This window comes from Armigeres subalbatus, chromosome 2, assembly GCF_024139115.2.
Source record: "Armigeres subalbatus isolate Guangzhou_Male chromosome 2, GZ_Asu_2, whole genome shotgun sequence".
In the NCBI taxonomy this organism is placed as follows: domain Eukaryota; kingdom Metazoa; phylum Arthropoda; class Insecta; order Diptera; family Culicidae; genus Armigeres; species Armigeres subalbatus.
The window spans coordinates 220,580,474-220,603,819 of NC_085140.1; the positions used below are offsets into that span (position 1 = coordinate 220,580,474).

The 23,346-nt window shown below is 42.6% G+C and overlaps 1 protein-coding gene across 1 annotated transcript in view; it reads left to right on the plus strand.

Annotated features, from left to right (window-relative positions):
* Nucleotides 1-23,346, plus strand: part of LOC134209561 (uncharacterized) — a 256,126-nt gene that overhangs the window by 50,069 nt on the left and 182,711 nt on the right. Inside the window, exons 3-4 of the mRNA XM_062685557.1 lie at nt 18,454-18,486; nt 18,621-18,725. Of these exons, the coding sequence (XP_062541541.1) occupies nt 18,454-18,486; nt 18,621-18,725 (138 nt within the window). The remainder of the gene's footprint in view (nt 1-18,453; nt 18,487-18,620; nt 18,726-23,346) is intronic.

Consider the following 23,346-nt stretch of genomic DNA (forward strand, 5'->3'; position numbering starts at 1 on the left):
AATTTCACTAGGCACTGTAAAAAATCGGTAAACCAACCAATCCCGTATGTGCATCGCAAGCACAGACATCAAAATCGTGGAACTTACGGGCTCGACTCCAATCCTCAGTTCAATTAAGTTTTCTCGAAGAGCGGACACAACGATGACGCCCGTTGCAGCTGTCTCAGCAGAAATCGGATCATCAAGAGGCCATCGCCACAAGCAACAATCTTCGGACTATCGTTTAGTTACTGCTAGTGGCTCATTGTAGAAAGAAAATTCTCAGGACCAAAGTTTAATGAGAAGAAAGGGTTGATTGCAAAAATGGCATCAATTACGGTCCCCGGATACCAATGGCGCAACTAAAAATGTTTTCTGTTTTCTTAATAGTGGCTATTTAGCAGAAAAGTGACATGTTTACGAAAGGTACGGACTATCGTTTGTTTGCTATAAATGATTAGAAAGGGGCATTGATGATGATGATGATGATGATATTACCATCTATTGTAGCAAGGCACCTGCCGATAGCACTGGCCATAATTATAATAGGGTTATTTATTCATGAGAATACCACGATCAGGAATTAGAAATTGCTGTTTAACTTTGAATGAATGATTAGAAAGGCGCATTGTGGATCAAAATCGATTATTGTCTAATCTACCATTGTACGCAAGAGAAGGTAGAGCCGAAATAAAAAAAAGTTGGAATAGGTAGCAGTAAAAGTGCGAGAAGTAAACAATGATGACGTCTCACATCATTGAGCTGCGTTAGCAGTCAAATGAGATTTTCCCAAGATTCTGATTTCGGTATTCTTGCTGTTTTTATAACAAAATCATCATTTTACACGAGAGAAGGTTGAGCCGAGACAAAAATGTGCAAAAAATGCAAATCATAATCACTTGGTGACGGGCAAAATTCTTTGTCGGTAGCAGCCCATGCGCTCCTTGCAGGGAGACGTTGCAAAACAATGTATTAGAATGGATGACGTCTATCGTGTTCCAGCGGCAAATCATAAATTGGCTGACAGTGGCATCAGTAGTGGAAATTCATTTCAAAATTTTGATTTCCGGCGTGCGCGGTACGAAAATTCCTCTCCTCTTTGAGTGGGACTGTGGCCCTGAGTTACGGAGCTACGTCCTCGTTCATTCACTAGGAGTTGACTTACTTGGTGACGACTCTGGAACCCTCCGAGACGGCGGGCTTGGCCAGCTCGATACGCACGAAGATGTCGTTTACGAGGCTGTTTATAATGCTGGTGATGTCTGGTTTGGCGCTGCGATGCAATTGTCCTGCCGATTCTATCGAGAAAACCAGAATACGTTTTCATTGAGTCCGAGGCCCCGCCCCTTTGGGAGCCGTATCATTGGCATCGGCTTGCTTGCTCCGCTCCGCCTTTCGTTCGTTTGTTGCCAGTGCTTTCGTACATAACCAGGGCCTCTTCTTTTTCTTCTTCTTCTTCTTTTACTTCTTCAAAGTGCAAATTATAAACGCTTGGCATCGGCTTGCTTTCTTCGCCTTTCGTTCGTTCGATGCCAGTGCTTTCGTACATAACCAGGGCCTCTTCTTCTTCTTCTTCTTCTTCTTCTTCTTCTTCTTCTTCTTCTTCTTCTTCTTCTTCTTCTTTTACTTCTACAAAGTGCAAATTATTATCGCTTGGCGTCGGCAGCAGCGCAAGCACTCTTCGGAGGGGGATGCTGCGAAAATTGATTCGCATGGATGGTGTCTATCCCGTTTTAGCGGTAACTTATCGAGTGGCTGACATTGGGGTCAGTAGCAATGAAATGAATTTTTTTTTCTAGATTCTGCTTCGGTTTTGTCGCTGCTTGTGATTGGGAAGGTACATTACTGAACACGAATGGGTTCTTTTCAGAATCATAATTTCACACGAGAAAAGGTTGAGCCGAGACAAATATTTTTCAAAGTACAAATCATAAGCTTTGTTGCTGCTTGTGATTGGATAGGCGTATTATGGGAAACAAATTGGTTCTTATCATAACCATCGTATTACATGGGAGAAGTTTGAGCTGAGGCAAATTTTCTTCAAAGTGCATCTCATAATTGCTTGGGAGCAACAATAACATACACCCAGTTCTTTTTTACACGGGTGTTTTTAGTCGATTAAGACGTTTAGTGTCAATGAAACTATGAGGTAACCCCATGAAAAAAATCACGAAAAATCAAAGAAAATTCAAGTGGTATTTGAAAAGCTGTGAAAAATCAGGTTAAACGGGAAAATTAAAGAATACCAACCGTGTAAAAACAATATTGGGTGCATTAGATTCCAGCGAATCGCAAAATATTAACAAATAGATTTTTATCACATAAGGTTAAGATTCACTTAAACTTTTGGATAGTAAGTTTTGTATGTACATATCCTAAACACATGCTATTTGCATTTTATACTATTGTGCTATTGTTGTTTATAGTATGCTTGGCCATAATTTTTAATTTAATATTTTATGTTTTTACATGTCTTATTGTACTTGGTAAAGTAGTTTTAAATGCGAATGCATCTGTCAATTATGCATATCTGTCTGTCAAAAAGGATTAATCTTCCCGTGTTACAATTTCTTCGAGTAGAATTCAACTTAATCCGTGCTGATACGGTCGTTAACTCTGATCATGAAGATTCCGTCGCTGGTGAAAATTTTGTGATGCAGTCCGCAAGAGCAGATGTCGATGATGAGCGTGGTGACGTTGAAGAAAACGTGTCTGCTGTTGCTGATGATGGCGAACATATTTCTTCACTTTGAACACAAGACAAACCCAATTTCGATCGGACTGATCTGGAGTTCCAGAAATGTTCCGTGGAAAACGATTTCGGTTGCGCATGTGAAGTGTGTGCTTGAATTTGGTTCAGGAATGATTTGAAACCAATCTCCAACTCAAATGCTGCCATGTTACTGGCGACAAATTATTTCCAAACGGTGGAAGGATTTTCGGCGTGTGCTACTTGTCGATCAAGCCTGAACCGCGGATCAATTCCCACATTGTCGCAATCGAATGGCTTTACATATTCCAAGTTTCCGTCCAATTTGCCTCCGCTAGACCCACTCATTACAAGACTGGTGTCTCCCAGGATCAATTTCATGCAGTTTCGTCGTCACTCAACAAACTCAAAAAAAAAAGATTTACCGTGTACATTATTTGTGTGCTCAATCTGAAAACAAATAGACGTCAAATCATGGCGGGAATGCATTTAGTGTACACGCTTACATGTGGCTAATGAGTAATGAGTTATAATTGAGTAGATTATAGTAACAAAAATCGATCAACATGAATCTAGAGTCATAACTCTTCAAATTGGTGAAATCGGCAATAAGTTTCTTTCATTTATTTATTCACTAGCTGGTTTGTCGAACTTCGTCACGTCCATAATTAATTATTTAGCACAAACATTTATTTTATATTCACATTTTAAGTTTCAACGTTTGCTCTGCTTCGATTTCATTTGCAAAGGAGACCCCCCTTTTATAACAGAAGGGGGTCTCGAACCATTTTAAGAATCTTCTTCGGCTCCAAAAACTCCGGCATAGAAAATTTCACACCTATCGATTTAGTAGTTTCCGAGTCTATAAGAGTCAGACAGACAGAAATTCATTTTTATGTATATAGATTTGTTTAGTTTCAATTATTATTTGACTTCAAGATATCCCTGTCCATGGATGATGGGGTCAACGTTGATAAGTCAAGTGTCTGCATATTGTTAAAATTGTGAAATAATTTGTTCTTTTATAGTACACATTTCTAGTATTATTAGTACTCAACATATTACCGTTAGACGAAAACGAGATGAATTTAATTGCATCCGAGTATGGTTACACTATTAAGCAGTACTGAAGACCTGAAGAAATTAAGTGCAGTTGGCGAATTGTTTGACAATATTGAGTTGCAGCTCAAAGAAACGACTGCGTGTATAAATAAAACAACTTCGTCCAACTTATCAAATGCTGTTTCATCATTATCACGTTTAATTGAAAACAGCCCGACAACAAGTAAAACAGATAGGTCAGCTGATGAGCTGTCTGCAATAAAAAATCATTTAACGGGACTGCTGAACATTTCTATGAACTCCACTAAACAGCATATAAATGATTTCGTGGAGGATCTGACAAAAGATTTGATAGAAGAATTCAAAAAAATTGTAGGAATTTCAAACGCTGAGCAGTCTGACTATGGATATAGCTGCTCATTGCAATGAACATAACTCAAGTCAGCCACAAATAGTATCACATGCTTTGACTGAGTTACAACCACTGGCCTCTTCTGACTTAGCCGTATTTCAACAAGAAATTGACGATTTTTATAACTGGTGCTCAAAAAACCTTCTCGATATAAACGTGAAAAAATGTAGCATAATTTCATTTACTAGAAAGCAGATATTACAAAACATTACCTGTAAGCTAGGCCAGGAACGAATTATACGATGCACAAAAGTGAGAGACTTATGGTTATTATTAGACTCCAAGTTGACCTTTGTAGAACATTATAACGTCATTCATAAAGCACATAACATGCTTGGATTCATTAAACGTTTCAGTTATCATTTCAATGACCCTTACACGATAAAAACACTCTATGTGTCCTACGTCAGATCAATATTAGAATACTGTAGCATTGTCTGGTCACCCTATCAAGAAGTCCACTCAAATCGAATCGAATCAGTACAAAAACAGTTTTTGCTTTTTGCTCTTAGAAAGTTAGGTTGGTCAACCCTACCGCTTCCGTCATATGAATCTCGGTGCCTACTAATTAATATCGAAACACTTAAGAAAAGAAGAGTAGTTGGTTGTGTAACATTCGTTAATGGTTTAATCTCACATCAGATAAAAGCAGAAAGCCTTCTGTCAGGCTTGAACTTTTATGCACCTACGCGTACCTTGAGAAATCGTGACTTATTTCAACTAAATCTGCAACGCACATCCTATGCTAAAAATGGACCGCTCAACTCTATGATGAACATATATAATAAATATTGTGAGGTCATCGACATATCAATGTCTAACACGCTAGTGAGGAAAACAATGAATAGTATAGCATAATAGTTGTCTAGTGATTAAAACAGATAGTGTTTAAGTGAAACAATGTGTTTGTAGTCTACAATGCTTGACGAAATAAATAAAAAAAAATAAATAAACAATAAGATTTTGCACAAACTTTTAAAGCTTCTTTTGTTTGATGGGGACCTTTACTTAAACGCTATTGATGAGAAAACTACTTCGAAACAATACCACTCACACTGAATACTCCGAACAATATTGAAAGAGACTTTTTATAAGAACTGTTTAGATCAGGCCTTAACAGCAGACTGTAATGACGAATAGACTGATCATTTAGGAGTAAGGATTTGTAAGGGTTACCTTGCTGGACAACTAAAATTTGTAACATCAGACAACTCTAACTGGAAGAATACAGATATCAACACGACATACTAACAAACACATTTGTTTAACCGCCTAAATACAAGGGAAGCTCTTTGTGTTTTATAATTGGAATCAAAGTTAATACATATAATCAAATATTATAACCGACATCTCTCCACAGCTTTAATATTCATCATAAAAATATCCCCAACCTGCCCATACTCCTAAGGCAGTGATATACTAGCAGTATATCCCGCAAAACTTAAAACCCCCATGGGTAAAGATGTTGTGAAGCCTTATCCTTTAGTCCCTGGTGTATCATGGACGATATGAATTTCAAATTCACATCGGTGACTTGGCCCCCGGCCCCCTTATACATCAATAAAATAAAACAAAAAAAAATAAAAAAAAATATTATTTGACTTCAAGATATGTTCATACATTCTAATTTTTGAACGGATTTTTCTAAAATGTTAACACTGAAAGAGAAGAGTTTTCCAAACATTTTGTTGTAAAAGCATTAAAAAAGAACGCTGTAAGTACTTGGGTAGTTGAACTAATTTTCCCTACATCGCTTTTCTTATCCTACGTATCAGACTGCAGTGATGCAATCTTGACAGCCGCTATTTATAAATGAGATGATAACTATTGTTCCATTTGTGTTTTTTTAAGTTATCAAATTTTACAAGAAGGTATTTTGCCGTGAAGTGTTATAGAGAGACACAATAGTTTCCAAAGGCTTGACATTCGTAAAATGCCGACACTCAACATTTTTATCTGTTTAAATAGTATTTTATGTACTGTATATGAATATGATCACTGATCAGCCTGCGTGGCGTTACAAACAACATGATTCAATTGCATATTATAATAGACTGTAAACATTAATAATGCCAACATATATAATTCGGTGGCATTAAAAGTATGGAGCTTATTATTCAGTTACTGCAACGCTTGTAAAATGTTTAATACTGCAATTCATTAATCATAGTTTCTATTATTTCCCAATTCCAAAAATATCAAACGCAAATCGGCTTAACTCCGTCGTTATTACTCTTATATGACGACGATTATAAAACATGCAAAGTTGCATCTTTGCTCCAAAAACAAGACATTTGATAGATAAAATCCCCAGAAACACAAACAACCGGGAGTGTGCAAAGTTGCATCTCCGGGAAGCGCAAACTGTGGCACCGAGACTCACCCCATTCGAACAACATCAATGGGTGTCGGAGAGCTGAGAGGGTGTAACTGTGTGTATGATAGCAAATAAGTTTTAATACCGTAAGCGCAAATTGCATAGAAAACAAACAAAGCTCTAACTACCTCTTACTGAGACCGGAAATGTGGTAGAGAAGCAAAGCATTCGCATCGTGATGCTGGGAAGAGTAAGCCAGAGTACAAGTGTCTCTGCATTTCCCAAAACTAAAGGATCCGGAACAGGAGTGGCTGCGGTTGTTTGGTGAATACTCTCCTCGTACCTACCAACCACTTCTGAGACAACGACGCAGGATGAGCTTGTGCAAAATAACCGAACCATATGAGAGGTACATGAGTAGATACGAAAGAAAGTGTCCGCCCCGGTGGGAACACCATGCACAACGAGACCAGTTTGTAGGAAACGGTGTGTTGTGGCAATTTTAACAGGATTTCTGCTCATGCTCATACCCAGACCTCTGGTGATGAGTGGAAACCGGAAATCAAATGTGCGAAAGAGAAAGATTCGTATGCACTTTATTTGCTGTTTATTATCATTATGATTTTAAATAAAATGCAAAACAGTTTTGCTACATCGGGTCCAGGATAGCGCTCACGTTATCCGGTGGGATGAGAATGAACTCTTACCAGTCAACCGGCAAGCGAAGCCAAGTGGTTATAATATTTCGTGATATTTTCATAGAGCTCAAGTGGTTGATGATGGTTTGCACGTTTCGGTGAAAGACCAGAAACGTGCGCGTTCAGCTGAAATAGCGTGCCTCTGAAGCATGGGATGGTACGGTTGTGCTGTGGGAAAACATATTAGATTATCCCAGTAATCCTATTCAGAGGGCGATATTTTACAAGTATCTCTTGAAGAGACGACATAGTCACTAATAGGATCGACAATGAAGCATCCCCGCGAGGCAACTTATTTATGCGTTAATGTTTTTGAAACTCGAGTGGATTCTCACTGGCAGAATAAAATAATTAGCGACACGGTTCTGGGCAAGGCTGAATAAACTACTCTACTGGCGGCTACCGATTCTGGCGCTAGGGTTCATAATTTCAAAAGCCATTCAAAACACTGGGCTTGAAACGATGAAATTATAAGTTTTATTTTTTATTTTTTCAAAGTGGTATTATTACCACGCAGAAATGTTTAGCGGTTAATTAACCGCAATCAGCTAAAGATCATTTAACTTTTCCTCTCTCGCTTCAGTTTGCTGTTATCTATCCGTGGCTGATGTGTGTATAAGTATGTAGGGATGTTTGGGGCTAGGGGAGGAATGCTTGAATATGGGGATCAGGCTTTAAGCAGCAATAATTTCAGTCAAGTGCAGTCAGAAGAATCATAGTTCCAAATCAGTACTTAGTGACATTATCCAGTGTTGATAAAAAACAACCATCTGAATCTCTTAAGGAAAGCTGGTCGCCTTTGTCCGGAAATTCTTTACAAGTTTTTCAGCTTCTCAAATAAACATTTTTCTCCATTACTCAAGATAAAAAATATTCCATCAACGTTTTTGTGCAATACATGCACAACTCAAAATGTATTGTTATTGACACTTTGATGGTGAATCACGGAAACAGTATAAAGTTTCAATTGACAAAGGCACAGGTCGGAATTCGTATTATTTGTGCTTAATTTATACTTCGACAGTTTTGTAGAAAGTTTATACAAATCCACAAATTATTTTTCTAACTATTTGTTACATACGAAACCGATCCAGTTATGCAGGAGAATTCACGTAAGTCGGAATAAGCACAAAAACTCTTTGCAAGAGTAGGACTCAATGTGCCCAACTCTCTCCTAGGTTCATATTCGAATATGTGCTACTATTTGAATCGTCTCCCCCAATCGGAGGCAACGGAAATAGTGGTGCGGGACGACGTAAGGGTTAAGCGACTACGCTCTAACACACGCAGATCAGCATATCAAATGTGGTCCGTGCGTGTGGTAGCCGGTTTTATTGTTTTGGGGCTAGCCATCGGAGACCGACTATTGGCCTGGGTGAAATGCTTCAACTTGGCTGCAGTTAATTTATATTCCGCGAAATTAATTTTCCAGTTTCCTCGCGGACGGCGACGCGGATAATTTTCGCGATATGGGCTGTTATCAGTCCATGTTTTTATTCACGCACGTTGGATAGCATTTACATTTTTATTGTTTTAGGATAATGGAGGGAAATATTGGAGTGAGAAAGCTTGTACACCAGCAGTCTGCACGCTATAATGTCTTTGGTCATTTGCATGCATTGCCTGGCGTGGATCATTTAATTACTAGTGCTGAAATCTCGTTAGCCAAATGAACTTCTATAGAAGAATGAAAAAAAAAAACTTATTTGTTCTAAGAAATCATGATATGGCTACTGCATAACACATGTTTTGCTTTTTCCTTTTCGCATGATCCGCTGTGCTAATTGTGTGTGTTTTAAACTGACTGTTTGTAATAGTCGAATTTCAATGGGTAATACTCCTAATAATACATTCCGAATGCTAGTTTATTGCACTCACTGTCTCGTTTCAGTTGATATTTGCTAAAACTTAGAATTTGTTGACAGTTTGTTGTTTTGAGTAAATCATGTGTGAGTACGCAAATATTTAAATTGTTTTTTAGTCAATTACGAAAAGTAATTCCCTGGGTTGTAGAGTAGTATTGGCATTCATTGTATAATTTTCCGAAAACTTGTTTCAGAGGCTAAATTTCATAACGTATGATGACCTTATAGCGCTTAGATGTTCACCTAACTTTGTCTAAAAAGACATTGTTGTAAATGTATAATTTGAGACATGAGAGGCAAAATGGAATTCAAATGACACTATGTCAACTGATGCATAACATTTAATAAAGATTTCACTCTCTAGCCCCAGATTTGATATTTCAAGCACTGTACTTTGGACAAACCTCGCCGTGAATAACTGTGGAAGTGCTTCATAAGTTGCGAGGCGGCAATGTTCCTGTAACGCCAATGAAGAAGAAGAACTTTGGACAAAAATATAGTACCACTTAATTGTAATGGCTACATAAAAAAATATTAAATGAATTAGACACCTAAAAAAGCTTTAGATAAATTAGTAAAAGGCAGTTAAGCGATAAACTTAAATCTAATCTCATACTAGCGCAGCCAATACTTGAATTCTCCCTAGATAATGATGGTTTCTGCATTCCGGCATTTTTTTGGCTAACTACGCAGTATTTACTTACTGCAGAAATGATTCCTGTTTGACTTCAAGCGCCAGTAAATACCTGTAATGGTAAAGAATCGACGAAGAAAGGATGGAAGCGTGTAGCTCCCGTACCAACAGATTCAAGATAGAAGAAGAAATCGATTTAAAATGCGCATGTCAGCTAATACGAGCCAATGCAATTTCTTGGTTAAAAGACATTTGCTCACATTTCTGAGCTGAGTGGATTGGTATACAACACTATGGGTCTACGAGCCTTTTATAAAAAGTTCGCTTTCAGAGTGAAATTTCGGAACAACTTTGTTGTATGAGAAAGGCAAAAAGGTAAAATTTGGAAAAGGGGCCTTAATGAAGGCGTACAATGCATAAGCGAACAAGAGCTTATAGCTTCTTACCACAACGGGTTATGAACAACAGAATACTTTGGTTTCTGAAGTCAATTTCATTAATTTAGTGTTTACCAAATATTTGCAAACGCAATTTCGCATAAACTGGACAATTACATATCAGATGATAAGAAGTTCCATAATCGGATTCACAACTATCACAAACGAATGATTCAACGAGTTGAATATTTGCCATTTGATGTTCAGTCGGCAGTGATCTGTCAAAGCCTTGACTAAGACACTGCAATCCTGTTTAGACAGGTTATATAAATAGCTTGCTGCCACCACAGATGACATGAATCCAGCCAGACTACTACAATGCAATTTGTACTGAGTGATAGTCCAAGAGCTAATCAAAAGCTTCACAAAACACTTGGATAATATTGGAATAGCTGGCTCACCAATAAAGTCATGTGTCGCTCCATTACGAGCCAACTCATTAGCCAATTGGTTTCGAGTTATGGAAGAATGGCCAGGTACCCATTTAAGGTGTAAAGTATTAAATGGATTCAGTTTATCAACTTGAGTTCGACGTGCGATTATTAGCTTCGACCTTGAGTTGGTCAAAGCGAAAGCTTTAATAGCTGTCTGAACAGAAGAATATTACTTTGTCCCCAAATGTGTTGCTGATTACACTCCACATATAATGGCAAATATTTCCGCTTAAAAGACAGTGCACTGTCTACCCAGTGAGTGGGACTGTTCACGTGAATAGATGCCTGCATCTGCTCTACCCTCCTTAGCCGTGCGGTAAGACGCGCGGCTACAAAGCAAGACCATAATGAGGGTGGCTGGATTCGATTCCCGGTGCAGGTTTAGGCAGGTCGGATTGGAAATTGTCTCGACTTCCCTGGGCATAAAAGTATCATCGTGTTAGCCTCATGATATACGAATGCAAAAATGGTAACTTGGCTTAGAAACCTCGCAGTTAATAACTGTGGAATTGCTTAATGAACACTAAGCTGCGAGGCGGATCTGTCCCAGTGTGGGAATGTAATGTGCCAATAAGAAGAAGAAGAAGATCTACCTTCGAGGAGCCAGTTAAACAAACAATGCTGTCCGGCATACTTGTCTTTTTTTTCTTCTTTAGCAATGGAGGGGGAATCTGCTCAACAGACATCCTAGGTTGTCCAGGAAGTGCGGGGTTATGGACCACCTCCAACAGCAAACGATGGAGGCAGGACTACATCCCCGATCCGCTAAACCGCACCCTTGAGGTTAGCTGCGTGTCCTTGCAGCATTGAACATCGTGACTCGCTTTTAGAAGAACACCATGGTATCATGCCAGCACATTGCCGGCTTTCCAGGTGGCCTTACCATTGACCTCTCTGCGATAGGGCCAATTCGCCATCACACAGAGGGACTTGCCGACGCGGTGCCTACGCCTTCCCCAGCCTTGACGAGGACCCCTTTCCGTCCTCGGGCTCGGAACTCGCCCGGTTGACCGACGCCGCGAAGCGACGATACCATGTTATTCTTCGTGCGGCCACTGTTCGATAAAAGGATCGAGTTCGACCACAGGGCACCGGTATGACCCATGAAGCTGACTCCGAACCCTTGGACCACCTCTTTTTTGCGCCTGAACTAGCCATTCCTCGTGTCCACCTGAGTCTAAACCTGCACACACCGGACACTCGGGCGAGGCCAAGTGTCCGAACCGGTGTAGATACTATCCGAAGCAACCATGGCCTGTAAGGACCTGGGTCAGGTGGAAAGTGATTTCCCCATGGCGCCTCTTGACTCACGTACCTATCTCCGGTATCAACCTATGTGTCCATTTACCCTTAGTGGAACTGTCCCACGCACGCTGCCATTTGACTATTGAGGACAACATTATAACGATGATGACGCAAAGTGCATCGAGCAACACGTTACTTTCTAACTTCGTTCTGTAGCAATTAATACGCAAGGCCGTGCCCCAAGCTGGCCCCCCATTCCTCAGTGTGGACAGAGCGACACTAGCCATAAGCTTGCGCTTGCTGACATAAACCGCAGAGCTATTGGACATCATCCGGGACAATGCCACTATAGCTCTGGAGGCACGCTTGAAGGCGTAATTGACGTGGCTACCAAAGGTGAGCTTATCGTCGATCATTACCCCCAAGAGTTTGATGGCGCGTTCAGAGGTGACCGCGTAGTCACTGGCGGAGACAGATGTGGGGCACCACACGATGCAATCACACCATTGTTCTCAACGGCTATTATTCTTGCACCAAGCGGTGCCCCACCAAATAGCTAGCTCCGCCAGTGCGCATAGTTGCCTGCCCTTATCTCCGATTGTTGCTCCGACTTTAGGTTGTTAACAACAACCACCTCAGTCTTGTGGTGAGCCAGTTCTAACTTCCTTAAACTCATCCACTTCTCCACAATTGCAATCGAGTGGGCTGCAGTCAACAAGCAGCGTAATATCGTCAGCGAAGCCGACGATTACCACGCCCACCGGGAACTTCAACCTCAAGACACCGTCGTACATGACGTACCATAACACCGGACCCATTATGGAACCTTGCGGAACCCGTAAGGTTATGTCAACGCACTTCCGCCCCGCCTCCGTGTCGTATATCAGTACTCGATTCTGGAAGTAGCTTCCGAGAATCTTGTACAGGTACTCGGGAATTCCAAGACACAGGAGCGCATCTGCAATAGCTGCTCAACTGGCACTTCTTCTTCTTCTTCTTCTTGGCATTACATCCCCACACTGGGACAGAGCCGCCTCGCAGTTATTAACTGCGAGGTTTCTAAGCCAGGTTACCATTTTTGCATTCGTATATCATGAGGCTAACACGATGATACTTTTATGCCCAGGGAAGTCGAGACAATTTCCAATCCGAAAATTGCCTAGACCGGCACCGGGAATCGAACCCAGCCACCCTTAGCATGGTCTTGCTTTGTAGCCGCGCGTCTTACCACACGGCTAAGGAGTGCTCAACTGGCACTATTGAATGCATTCCTCACGTCGAGAGTCTCTACTGCATAATAGCGAACTCCCCTCCTCTTACGCTGGATAGTTATCTCCACAGATTTAGTAACCGACAAGATAGCGTCTACGGTCGACTTACCCTTCCGGAAGCCAAACTGGTTACTCGATAGACCATCCGCACCCTCCGTGCATATCATTAACCTGTTGAGGATGATCTTCTCGAGCACCTTCCCCGTCGTATTAAGCAGGCATATTGGTCTATATGCCGACGAATCCTTTTCCATGCTGCAGGGAAGACTCCCTCGTCCAGGCATCTCTGCATGACAGATCTGAACATCTCGGGAGCCTCAGCAGTGACCGCCTTACCTACGCTAAGGGACTGTGCAATTCCCGCAAATTCCGCCACAGTTACTCTTCCCTCGTCGGCCACCCTGGCCCCTGGCAGCTCCACAAAGTGAGGCCAGGAACTTGGGTCGTGACGTGGGAAGAGCCCCGCGATGATCCTCTCCAGCATCTCTGGAGACCGCTATGTAGGGGCCATCGCCCCACGTGTCTTGGCCATTACGAGTCTATAGGCGTCACCCCATGGATTCGCGTTGGCATTTCGACACAGGCCCTCGAAGCAGGCTTTTTTGCTTGATGTAATGTCAGTCTTCAGAGCGGCTCTAGCAGCCATGAACGCCAACCGTCGTTCAACACACTCCTCTTCTGTGCATGCACGCTGCATCCTCCTCCGTGCCAGTAGGCAGGCATGGCGCAGGTTCGCAATTGCTTGAGTCCACCAGTAAGCCGGTGGCCTCCCATTCCTAGGATGACTTTCCTAGGCCTGGTGGCATCGCATGCACGCGAGAGTACTGTTACCAGCTGCTCGCCGTTCAGACCGAGAGTATTGTGCTCGCGGCGGAGCGCTTCCTTAAACACCTCGTCGCCGAAGTACGATGTTTTCCACATACGAGGGCTAGGCCTCCCCCTTTCTTCCGTCCGCTGAATGCTGGTCGTACAGTCGATACTGTAGCGAACCGCCAGGTGGTCGCTGTGAGTGTAGCCATCATCTGCCCTCCAGTTCGAACTACTCGTTTGACCAGGACTCCAGAACTTAACGTCGATAATCGACTCGGCCCCGTTCCAGATGTAGGTACCTTTGGTACCGACATTGACCAAATCCACATCCAACATGGCCAGTAATTCCAGCAGGATCTGCCCCCGTTGATTCTTGAAACGGCTTCCCCATTCCACGGCTCAAGTGTTGAAGTCCCCCGCTATCACCACCGACCTACGCCCTATCAAGTTAGCCGTCCAACAATCCAGCATACGACCGAACTGCTAGATCGGCCTTCGAGGAGGCGCATAGCAGCTGCAGAAGAAGATCCCGTCGACTTTGGCAATGACGAAGCCCTCGTGTGTCGAAGACATCAACTCTTGGACTGGGTATTTCCACGTTGTCCATATCGCCGCCATTTTAGACCCATCGGTGGCCCAATTACCGTTCCTGGAAGGTACCCGGTAAGGATCCGCTATGATGGCGATATCCGTCCCCCATTCAGCAACTGAACCGGTGCCAGCGAAAGTGGTACATAAACCATTTTTGTCGATTTTGTGTTTTTTACACCAACTGCTTCTGGGAGCAAAGGTTTAGTAAGGGAATAACGAAAAAGTGATTTTTGACAACTAAATCTGGAGATATGCATTGTTTAATTTCTGGTATATATCACAATGGCAATTTCGTTACCAGGAAAAGTGGTACATATGCAGTTATACCCACTAAAACAGCTTATTGAAAAAAAATTGTATAGCATAGTTGTTTCCGCAACAGAATTTAACCCTATTTTAAATTTCAAGATGGTTGACTGGCGTTTAGAATAATTTTAAAAATGTACATGTACCACTTTTACTGGCAACGATTTTCGGTTTCTGTTGCATTTTGCTCCCATTAATAGTGGTACATGTGCATTTTGTTCCAACAAACTTGAAATTTGTCAAGAAACTTCGCATATTTCTCATTACTACCTTTAGGCACATCAGGTATAACACGTTGGTACAGTTGAGATGCAGAAAATTGCTAATTTGATTTTTATTTTCGAAGTTTTCGGAAAAATGCGTCTCCTGTAAAATTTACTCAATGTAACATGTACCATTTTCGCTGGCACCGGTTCAACTGTCTGACACAGCAGTTGCTGGGCTGCATCACAGTGGTTCAGGTTTAGCTGCATTATCTGCACTGTGATTTTGCAGCACACTTAAACGTTGGCAATTCAGAACCCCCATGGGATGCTTGCTGTTCACAGCTTTTGCTGGAACAAATCAAACAATTGGAAGGGTTCGTGCAGATTTGTGTCTTGTGTAGTCGGCGCTTTTTTGCGAGACGCCCCACGTCAGCTCGAGGATCATCTCGTCCATCCGGGTACGTCTTATTCGACGTACTTCGGCGCCGAGTTCACCGAGCTTGACGTCACTCCTCATCGCCTTCAAGACGTCCGAGTACTTAGCCTCGTTCGTCTTGATGACTAGGGCATCGCCCCTGGAGCGATTGGCGCCTACCCTAGACTTCTTGCTACCCTCATTCGCCTGGGTCTTCTTTTCGGCCCTCGACGTCTTCGGTTTCCTCTTGTTCTTTACCAGGGTCCAGGAGGCGTCATCCCCCTCTATTTCCCTGGTCTGGGGAGGCTGAGAGCTCTCATCCTGCTGTAACCCCTTACCACCGTCTTTCCTGGGTGGACGGACCTTTCCAGGTCCTTCCTCCCCCGGTTTTGGAGATACCTGGCCGGGATTCAGCTTCCCAGCCCCACTACCCTTGTTCGGGGTAGTAACCCTCCGCGTTTTGGAGCGGCCCCAGGGAGCTCATCCCCTGGAGACTATCTCCCCCGTTTTTGTGTCTGCTCCGTTGGAGCAGTCATCTCTGGCATGCCCGTGAATACTTGAGCCTTAGTCGACTCCACGGATTTCACGGGTTTGCACTTGGCCGTCCCGACCGCCCTCTCCAGCTTGGCGTCCAACATCGACTTTCGAAGCTTGAGCAAGCTCCCATTGATGTTCTTACTGATATTATGCTTCGATGACGCAAAATCGATGATGGCATCCAGCTGTTCCGTCGCCACCTCTAAGGTCGAAAGCCCATCGCGTTTGCGGTTCATCATGGGCCGTCTATAACCTCTACCGGCGTAGTCTGGGAGAAGGATAAGTGGCCCACGCTGGCGCAGCGCACCGAGCTGCGATTATTGCATCTGGCCTCCTGGACAACCCACCTCTTGCGAAGGGGCCTATACTACTACCACTAATTGGAGAATTGACTTGGCTTTCCATTTTGATCCCACAAGTTGCTCGGGAAAAGAGGTCCACCACGCCAGAGCCCAGCATGACGCGGTAAGGGACAATTACTGTGGAGGGTGTCCAGGTACCCCACAGGCTCCGTTAAAGGCCTAGCTTATTATTTCACCTCCCCCCTGGCCATACATCTCTAGGCACGGGTCGCTTAATGCCTTGGGATTAGGAGTTGGGGACGATCGATTGTCATCGGAAGCCGCGTGGGCCACGTCGAAGAGAACTTCGAGAACAATTGTGGAATTCGAAGATGGCATAATTTAGATTGAATTTTCCTCACTCCATTCTTTTGGCATCATACAAGACAACCATATGCCAAAATTGATTGTACAACTGTTGTTTAAATTCATTTGATACATTTGGGTTTAAGACCCCAAGACGAATATCATTACGGTTACGTTTTTTTCCGTGAAAAGAATAATAGATGCTTTATTCGGATTAACCGAAAGGCCATATTGCCGACACCAACCTCCACTATCAACGTTAGATAGTCGTCGACGATTCATAGGTAGGTAAACCGCCTTTGTTGAGTAGTCTCAATAGTATCTGCAACAAGATTCTACAAAAGTAGAGATAATACTCCGACTTGGGGGCATTTCCTAATCGGTCAATGCTATTATAGTTGACTCGATATTGACGCGTTATAGTTGACTTCATGTTCTTGAGAAATTACTAATAAAAACACGAGGTTTTTAAGGCCAACCTTTGGCTTTGTTGCACAACCACCTTAAAGTTCCCCCGTAACGCTGAGATACGCCTTTGCGTGGTGTGTTACGGTGTAAGATCTACCACTGTTATATTGTCAGCTACAGGCAAATCCTGACTTAACGAATACCTTCTCTAATATCTAACTCCATGGTACTTATGAAGGTGTCGCTGAGTCGGTGCATCTCATTAAGTAAGTACTACATCAACACTTCCTTCCACTCCCAAGTTACGGTGAAGATGGGCGTGGCCATTAGTAGTAATCTTTATGCTTTTGTGATTTTTGTCCTAGCTCGAAATCATGGATCACAACCACCTTGATTTCTAATAGTAATCTGAATGGAGATTTCAAAAGAAAAACATGAGTATCACTATTGTCCAATCTACGAAGTACATCGTCACTATGCTATGCTATGTTGCACAACCACCTTAAAGTAATCATTAATAAAAGCATCTAATACAACTCAAGCTCAAGGTAGATCCCACAAAGGGTTGATCTGATCGTCCAAATTTGCAACCTCCTATAAAAACCGATGTCGAACAATTTAAGTTGCTCTTTTTATTGTGATTATCGCCAATAAAATTGGGCGTGCGTTTGAAATCGAGAAAAGCAAACAAAACTTCATGACAACAATTCGTGATGAGAGGGACAAGAAATAACTGTTGAATTTATATTTTAATATATAACACTTTACTGCCGATGGGTGATGATACGTGGCGTGTTGGAATAAAAAATGGCAAATAATATTCGCGTTTTTATGATTATTGCCATCATTTGAATAAAGCGCACGGCAGCGGCAGCAGCAGCAACGGGTTGAACATGTATGAATGCGTTGTCGTTGCATTGGATGGATATGAATGTGCGGTCTGTCCCCTCGAGCCCCAAAGGAGACAGGTAGTACAACAAGATGCGGATAGAGGGACTGCTGCAATTGATTTACAATTTGTCGATATATGCAAATTAAGTGCCATTTGTTTTTTGGTCTCGCCAATTGCTTCTCTCTGTCCCTTTCTCTTTCGGAATTGGATTCGAACCTCTGCAAAGGTATGTACGAAGCATCTCATTCATCCGATTTCTGACGGATGATGATGATGCTGGTGCCTGTGCCGGCGCTGCTCGTTGGCCGATCCGGCGAACGCTCTTGATCCATCACGCATAACGACGCCCGATGGCCAAACCGGCCGTTACAATCTGGAATCGATTCGAGACGAACGAGTTTTAATTTGTGGAAAATTTGCATGTGCACTAATAAAATCCGACTCATTGTACAACCAGGCGAAAGCTTTAAGGCATTTGACGAACTGGTTATTTGATTGAGCTTTATCGCAATTTTGCTAAATTAAGATAACTTAATGAGAATTAATGGATACATAATTTTCTTATTTCTATTTTCAGAGTCTTGATGATACGCTGTGCGCAGAAAATTTGGTAAGTGTCGTAAGGTAGGCCAATTTACCGATGGATTGTATTTTAAAACGGTCCTTGAACGATCATCCCTGTACACGCACCATCGCAAATGTTATCGATTGATTATCGTTCGTCCTATGTCACCCTTTTCCCAGCTCCAGCACCCAAAAGCAAAGGAATGGTTGATAGCTGCAGCCAATGCGAACTATCAGGAGCTAGCGAAACTCTCAACCGACCACCCCAATCTGGTCAAGCTGCAGGTGAGTACGCTTTTCCAATACGATTTTACAAACCTAATTTATTTGTCGAAAGACCCCGATTGAAACTGGCCTACAACACCGAGTGGTGGTGCATCGTATGATGCCCTTTTGAGTCAACAAAGTGCACCAGACTTTCGGTCGATCGGCTTTGTATTTTGGATGATGCCAAAATTACTGGCAATGGTTAATTAATTAAAACTGTTCATTCGGTAAGCGATGGCCGAGATCCGTAGGCTTCGAAAATGGAGTCTACGAACTTTTAAACCGCTTCTCCTATACTCAATGCGAAGCAGTTCTCCACTTTTCCTTGAAATTTATATGTTTGTATTCGATAATATATGTGGCTAAATTTCATTCATAAATTTAAGTTTCGGTTTATTGTTTTATTGTTATTGCCTATCGATTTCGAAAGGCAGAAAATTGAACCGCTTGCTACGGCTCGTTCTCATTTATGCTGAGCGGATGCAATTTTGTCGAGCCTCCTGTGGCAGCAGAGTCATCCGAAATAATTTACTCTGCCCAATGATGTTACCGCAGTCCGCTGACTATGCTTGTGAGGTTGTGTGCTGCAAACTCCCCTCGCCAAATGGTGTGCAATGCTACTGCATATCAATTTACCGTCGGTTTGCCTGGTGATCGAATCTGCAGTTAGGCGAACAATAATTCACAATTTTCCACCATAAATTGCTCGACTCAATTAAATGAGATTTTTATTAACACGTGTATTGTTGTATTCGGACTGATGCTAGCTCGTAAATTTGATCTTGAATTCGAAGCGCCAGTTAGATTTACATTTGTATAGGATTACTGCTCCTGGATTTCATCTCATAGCTCCGATATTTATCTTATGAAAAGCAAAAGCAATAAACAAAAATAAGCGTAACTAAAGAAGAATTCCGAGCCCCTCGAAATGAAGTTTCAGAGTCTCTTAAAATGGAGTTTCCAAGCCGCATGAAACGGGTCTTTCGAGCCTCTTGAAAGGAGACTTTGAGCATCTTGAAATTACGTTGCTGAACCTTTTGAAAGTAGGCTTCCAAGCTTCTTGAAGAAGAATTCCGAGCCCCTAGATTGGGTTTCCGGGTCTCTTGAAAGGGGGCTTCCGGGTCTTTCCAAATGCGACTTCCAATCTTATTGGAAAGAGGGCTTTCGGCCCTTTTGAAAAGAGGCTTCCGTAGCACTTGAAAGGGGACTGGCTGAAAAAAGAATTCCGATTTCATTGAAACGAGGTTTCCGAGCCTTTTGAAAAGGGCTTCCGAGCCTGATGAAAGGGGTATTTCGAGCCCCTTGAAAGGATGCTTTGAGCATCTTGAAATGACGTTGCTGAGCCTTTTGAAAGTAGGCTTCCAAGCTTCTTGAAAGAATAATTCCAAACCCCTCGATTGGGTTTCCGATACATTTGAAAGTGGGCTTCCGAGCCTCTTGAAAGGGGACATCCGGGTCTTTTGGAAGGGGGCTTCCAACCATCTTGAAAAGAACGACCCTTTTGAAAAGAGGTTTTAGAGCCACTTGAAAAGGGGCTTCCGAACCTTTTGAAATGGTGCTTCCGAGCCTTATGAAAGAGAGCTTCCAAACCTTTCGAAATGAGTCCTCAGAGTTTTTTTTTGTATCTTTATTAAGGAGGCTTTCAGCCCTTGGCTGGCTCACCTCCGGAAAAAGTCTTCAGAATCTTTCAAAAGGTGGCTTACGACCTGCTTAGAGGAGAGGTTCAAGGAGACATTGAACCGCGTAGAAGAGGTTTCCAAGAGTTTTTTTAACGCCTTTATACTTCAAGGCTTCTGAACCTTCAAATTTAAGATTTTAGTTAAGAAGTATATTCTCAACATATTTTATAATTTTGTTTCGATCAGACAAGGATGTTATCGATCATTTAGTAATTTGCGTTTGATCATTTAGTAGTTCGTCAATAACACATTCCAGAAGCTGAATTTCAATATGTGTTGTATGGTGGACTTCTAGTGCGAAGGTTTTTCTACAACTCTGCCCAATGATTCGTTGTAACGGAGTTGAGGCTATAGTTTCAGTAACTTAGACTAAATGATTACAAAATCCCAATCATTTAGTTTAAGTTACTGCAACTAGCGCTCTAACTCCGTTATTAGTTGAATTCTAATAACTAGCCATTAGCCAAAATTGTAGAAAAACCTTCGCACTAGAAGCCCACCATACAACACATATTGAAATTCAGCTTCTGGAATGTGTTATTGACTAACTACTAAATGATCGAACGCAAATTACTAAATGATCGATAACATCCTTGCGATCAGATATATTTCTTTTGAATTTTTTTTGGTCTTTTGTCCCGCAGCGCTTCATACACTGTGTTGGCTGTGGTGGATATGATCCAATATGTTTTGATTTTCTGATTTCCATATTATGTACAATACAAAGTCTGGGAATAAAAAAATATACAATTATTAGACTTTATCAATAACTTTCTATTGGAATTGTAATACATCCGCCATTACGCATTTTTTTTCGATGTACTCCCTGGGGTCAGTGAGGGTACCCTTAGGGGTACATGTACCCCAGGTTGAGAATCGCTGGCCCTATATTCTTCAAAAAAATAAAAGTATTAATTTATGCCGACGATATGAAGCTTTATCTGGAGATAAAAAAAATGTTGAAGACATAAAGATTTTTGCAAACGAGATAAAATATTTTACACATGTTGCCAGAAAAGCTTACTTCAATTGAATGTCAAGAAATATAGTTTAATCTCTTTTAGTAGGAAACGGAATACCCCAAACATAACAATTACCCTATATAATCAGATTGTTAAGAATTGTAACAGAATAGGCATCATATTGGTCTCTAAGCTCTCTTTGACCATTACAACACAAACCGAGCAATTAACATGATGAGCTTTATTAAGGGCTACGAAATGGTGTGTTGACATCCGGGAAGTCCGCCTAACATAGCTCTGGTCCTCACAAGTTCCAATACTCACGCTTCCACGGGTCTTTCGAGCAGGCCCTACCAAAGCGACCGTGTGCCGCTCAAAGCACACTACCCTAGTCCTGGTGTTCACCTAAATAAAGATAAAAAAAAAATAGTCCTGGTGTTGGGTGGGACTTTAAGCTAATTTGTCCCGACTGATCGAGCGTCTGTTCACCAAGGAGGTGCGGCTCCAACAGCATCTGTTCTGGCATCCAGCGGCTGAGTATGAAATGCTATTCCCCGGAAGCTATACCTAAGATGGCAGCCCCATTCCAGTGGATAGGGAACCTTGGGCCAACAACCTACTGTTCCCGAAACATCAATTTGTTCGAGAATCCGATAATGAAAGAATACGGACTGATTTTACGGCGACGACTCTTAGCGCGAAACAACGGACATGAATAGGAACATGGAACGTTTTAACCCTAGCCCAACAGGGTAAATTGGCACAACTTGCCAATGAGGCACGCCGCATGAAGCTTGAGAACCTGGGACTGAGTGAAGTTCTTTAGCCAAACTTTGGAGAACACAGAACGCCGTCGGGACAAGTTCTGCTATTTTCTGGTTTACGAGGTGAACACGCTCCCCGGCATCGCGGAGTTGGCTACTAAGCGCTCAGGCACACTCTGCGCTTATGAAGTGGGAACCTATAAGTGAAAGGATAATCGTTGCCAGATTTAGAACACGGGTCCGAAACCTTACTACAATCCAATGTTATGCGCCAACCGATGCTATCGATCTGCAAAACAAAAAGAACTTCTACAGTCAACTCAATGCCGTCGTAGATAGAATTCCGAAGGGTGATCTGTTTCTGCGATCTGTTTGTTCTTCTGTTAGGGCGCCTTCAATGCGAAGATCGGATCCGACAACTCGAACCATGAGCGCATTATGGGACGCCATTGTCTCGGAGAAATGAGAGAAAACGGAGAGCTGTTCGCATAATTTTGTGGTAATAACGACATGGTGATCGGGGGATCGCTCTTCCCTCATCGACCGGTTCACAAGGACACGTGGGTCTCCCGTGACGGCTTTACAGAAAATCAAATCGACCACATCTGCATCAGCCGAAAATGGAAACGAACCTTCTTGATGTACGGAATAAACGTAGTGCCGATATCGCGTCTGATCATCACCTCCTCAAATACGCCTGCGCATTGCGCGGATTCGTCGGCAGGAGGAAAGAGTTGGACGACGATTCAACACACGACGACTGGAAGATGCCACGGTGAAACGGTCCTTCGTTGAAGAACTGGAGACGCGTGCTGCAAATATTCCGGAAGGTGGCAGCGTGTCCAATTGACCGCCATCAAGAATGCCTTCATCGTTACCAGCGAGAACAATCTGGGCGAACTGCGCACCCAGAGAAAACAATGGATCACCAATGAGACCTGGAGGATAGGGGAGCGAAGAGAAGCCAAAGCCGCGATAGAGCGATCAAAAACCAAGGGAGCCAACGTCTTAGCCCGTCAACGATACTCGGCTCTTGAGAAGGAAGTAAAACGCTCATGTCGACAGGACAAGCGAGCGTGGGCAGACTCTGGCCGACGAAGGAGAGAGAGCCGCCGCAACCGGGGACATTCGCCTCCTCTACGATATCTCACGACGCTTAAGCGGGGCGAAGATGAATGCAACGATGCATGTGAAAGACGCGAACGATCAGTTATAGACCGACCCAACTGACCAG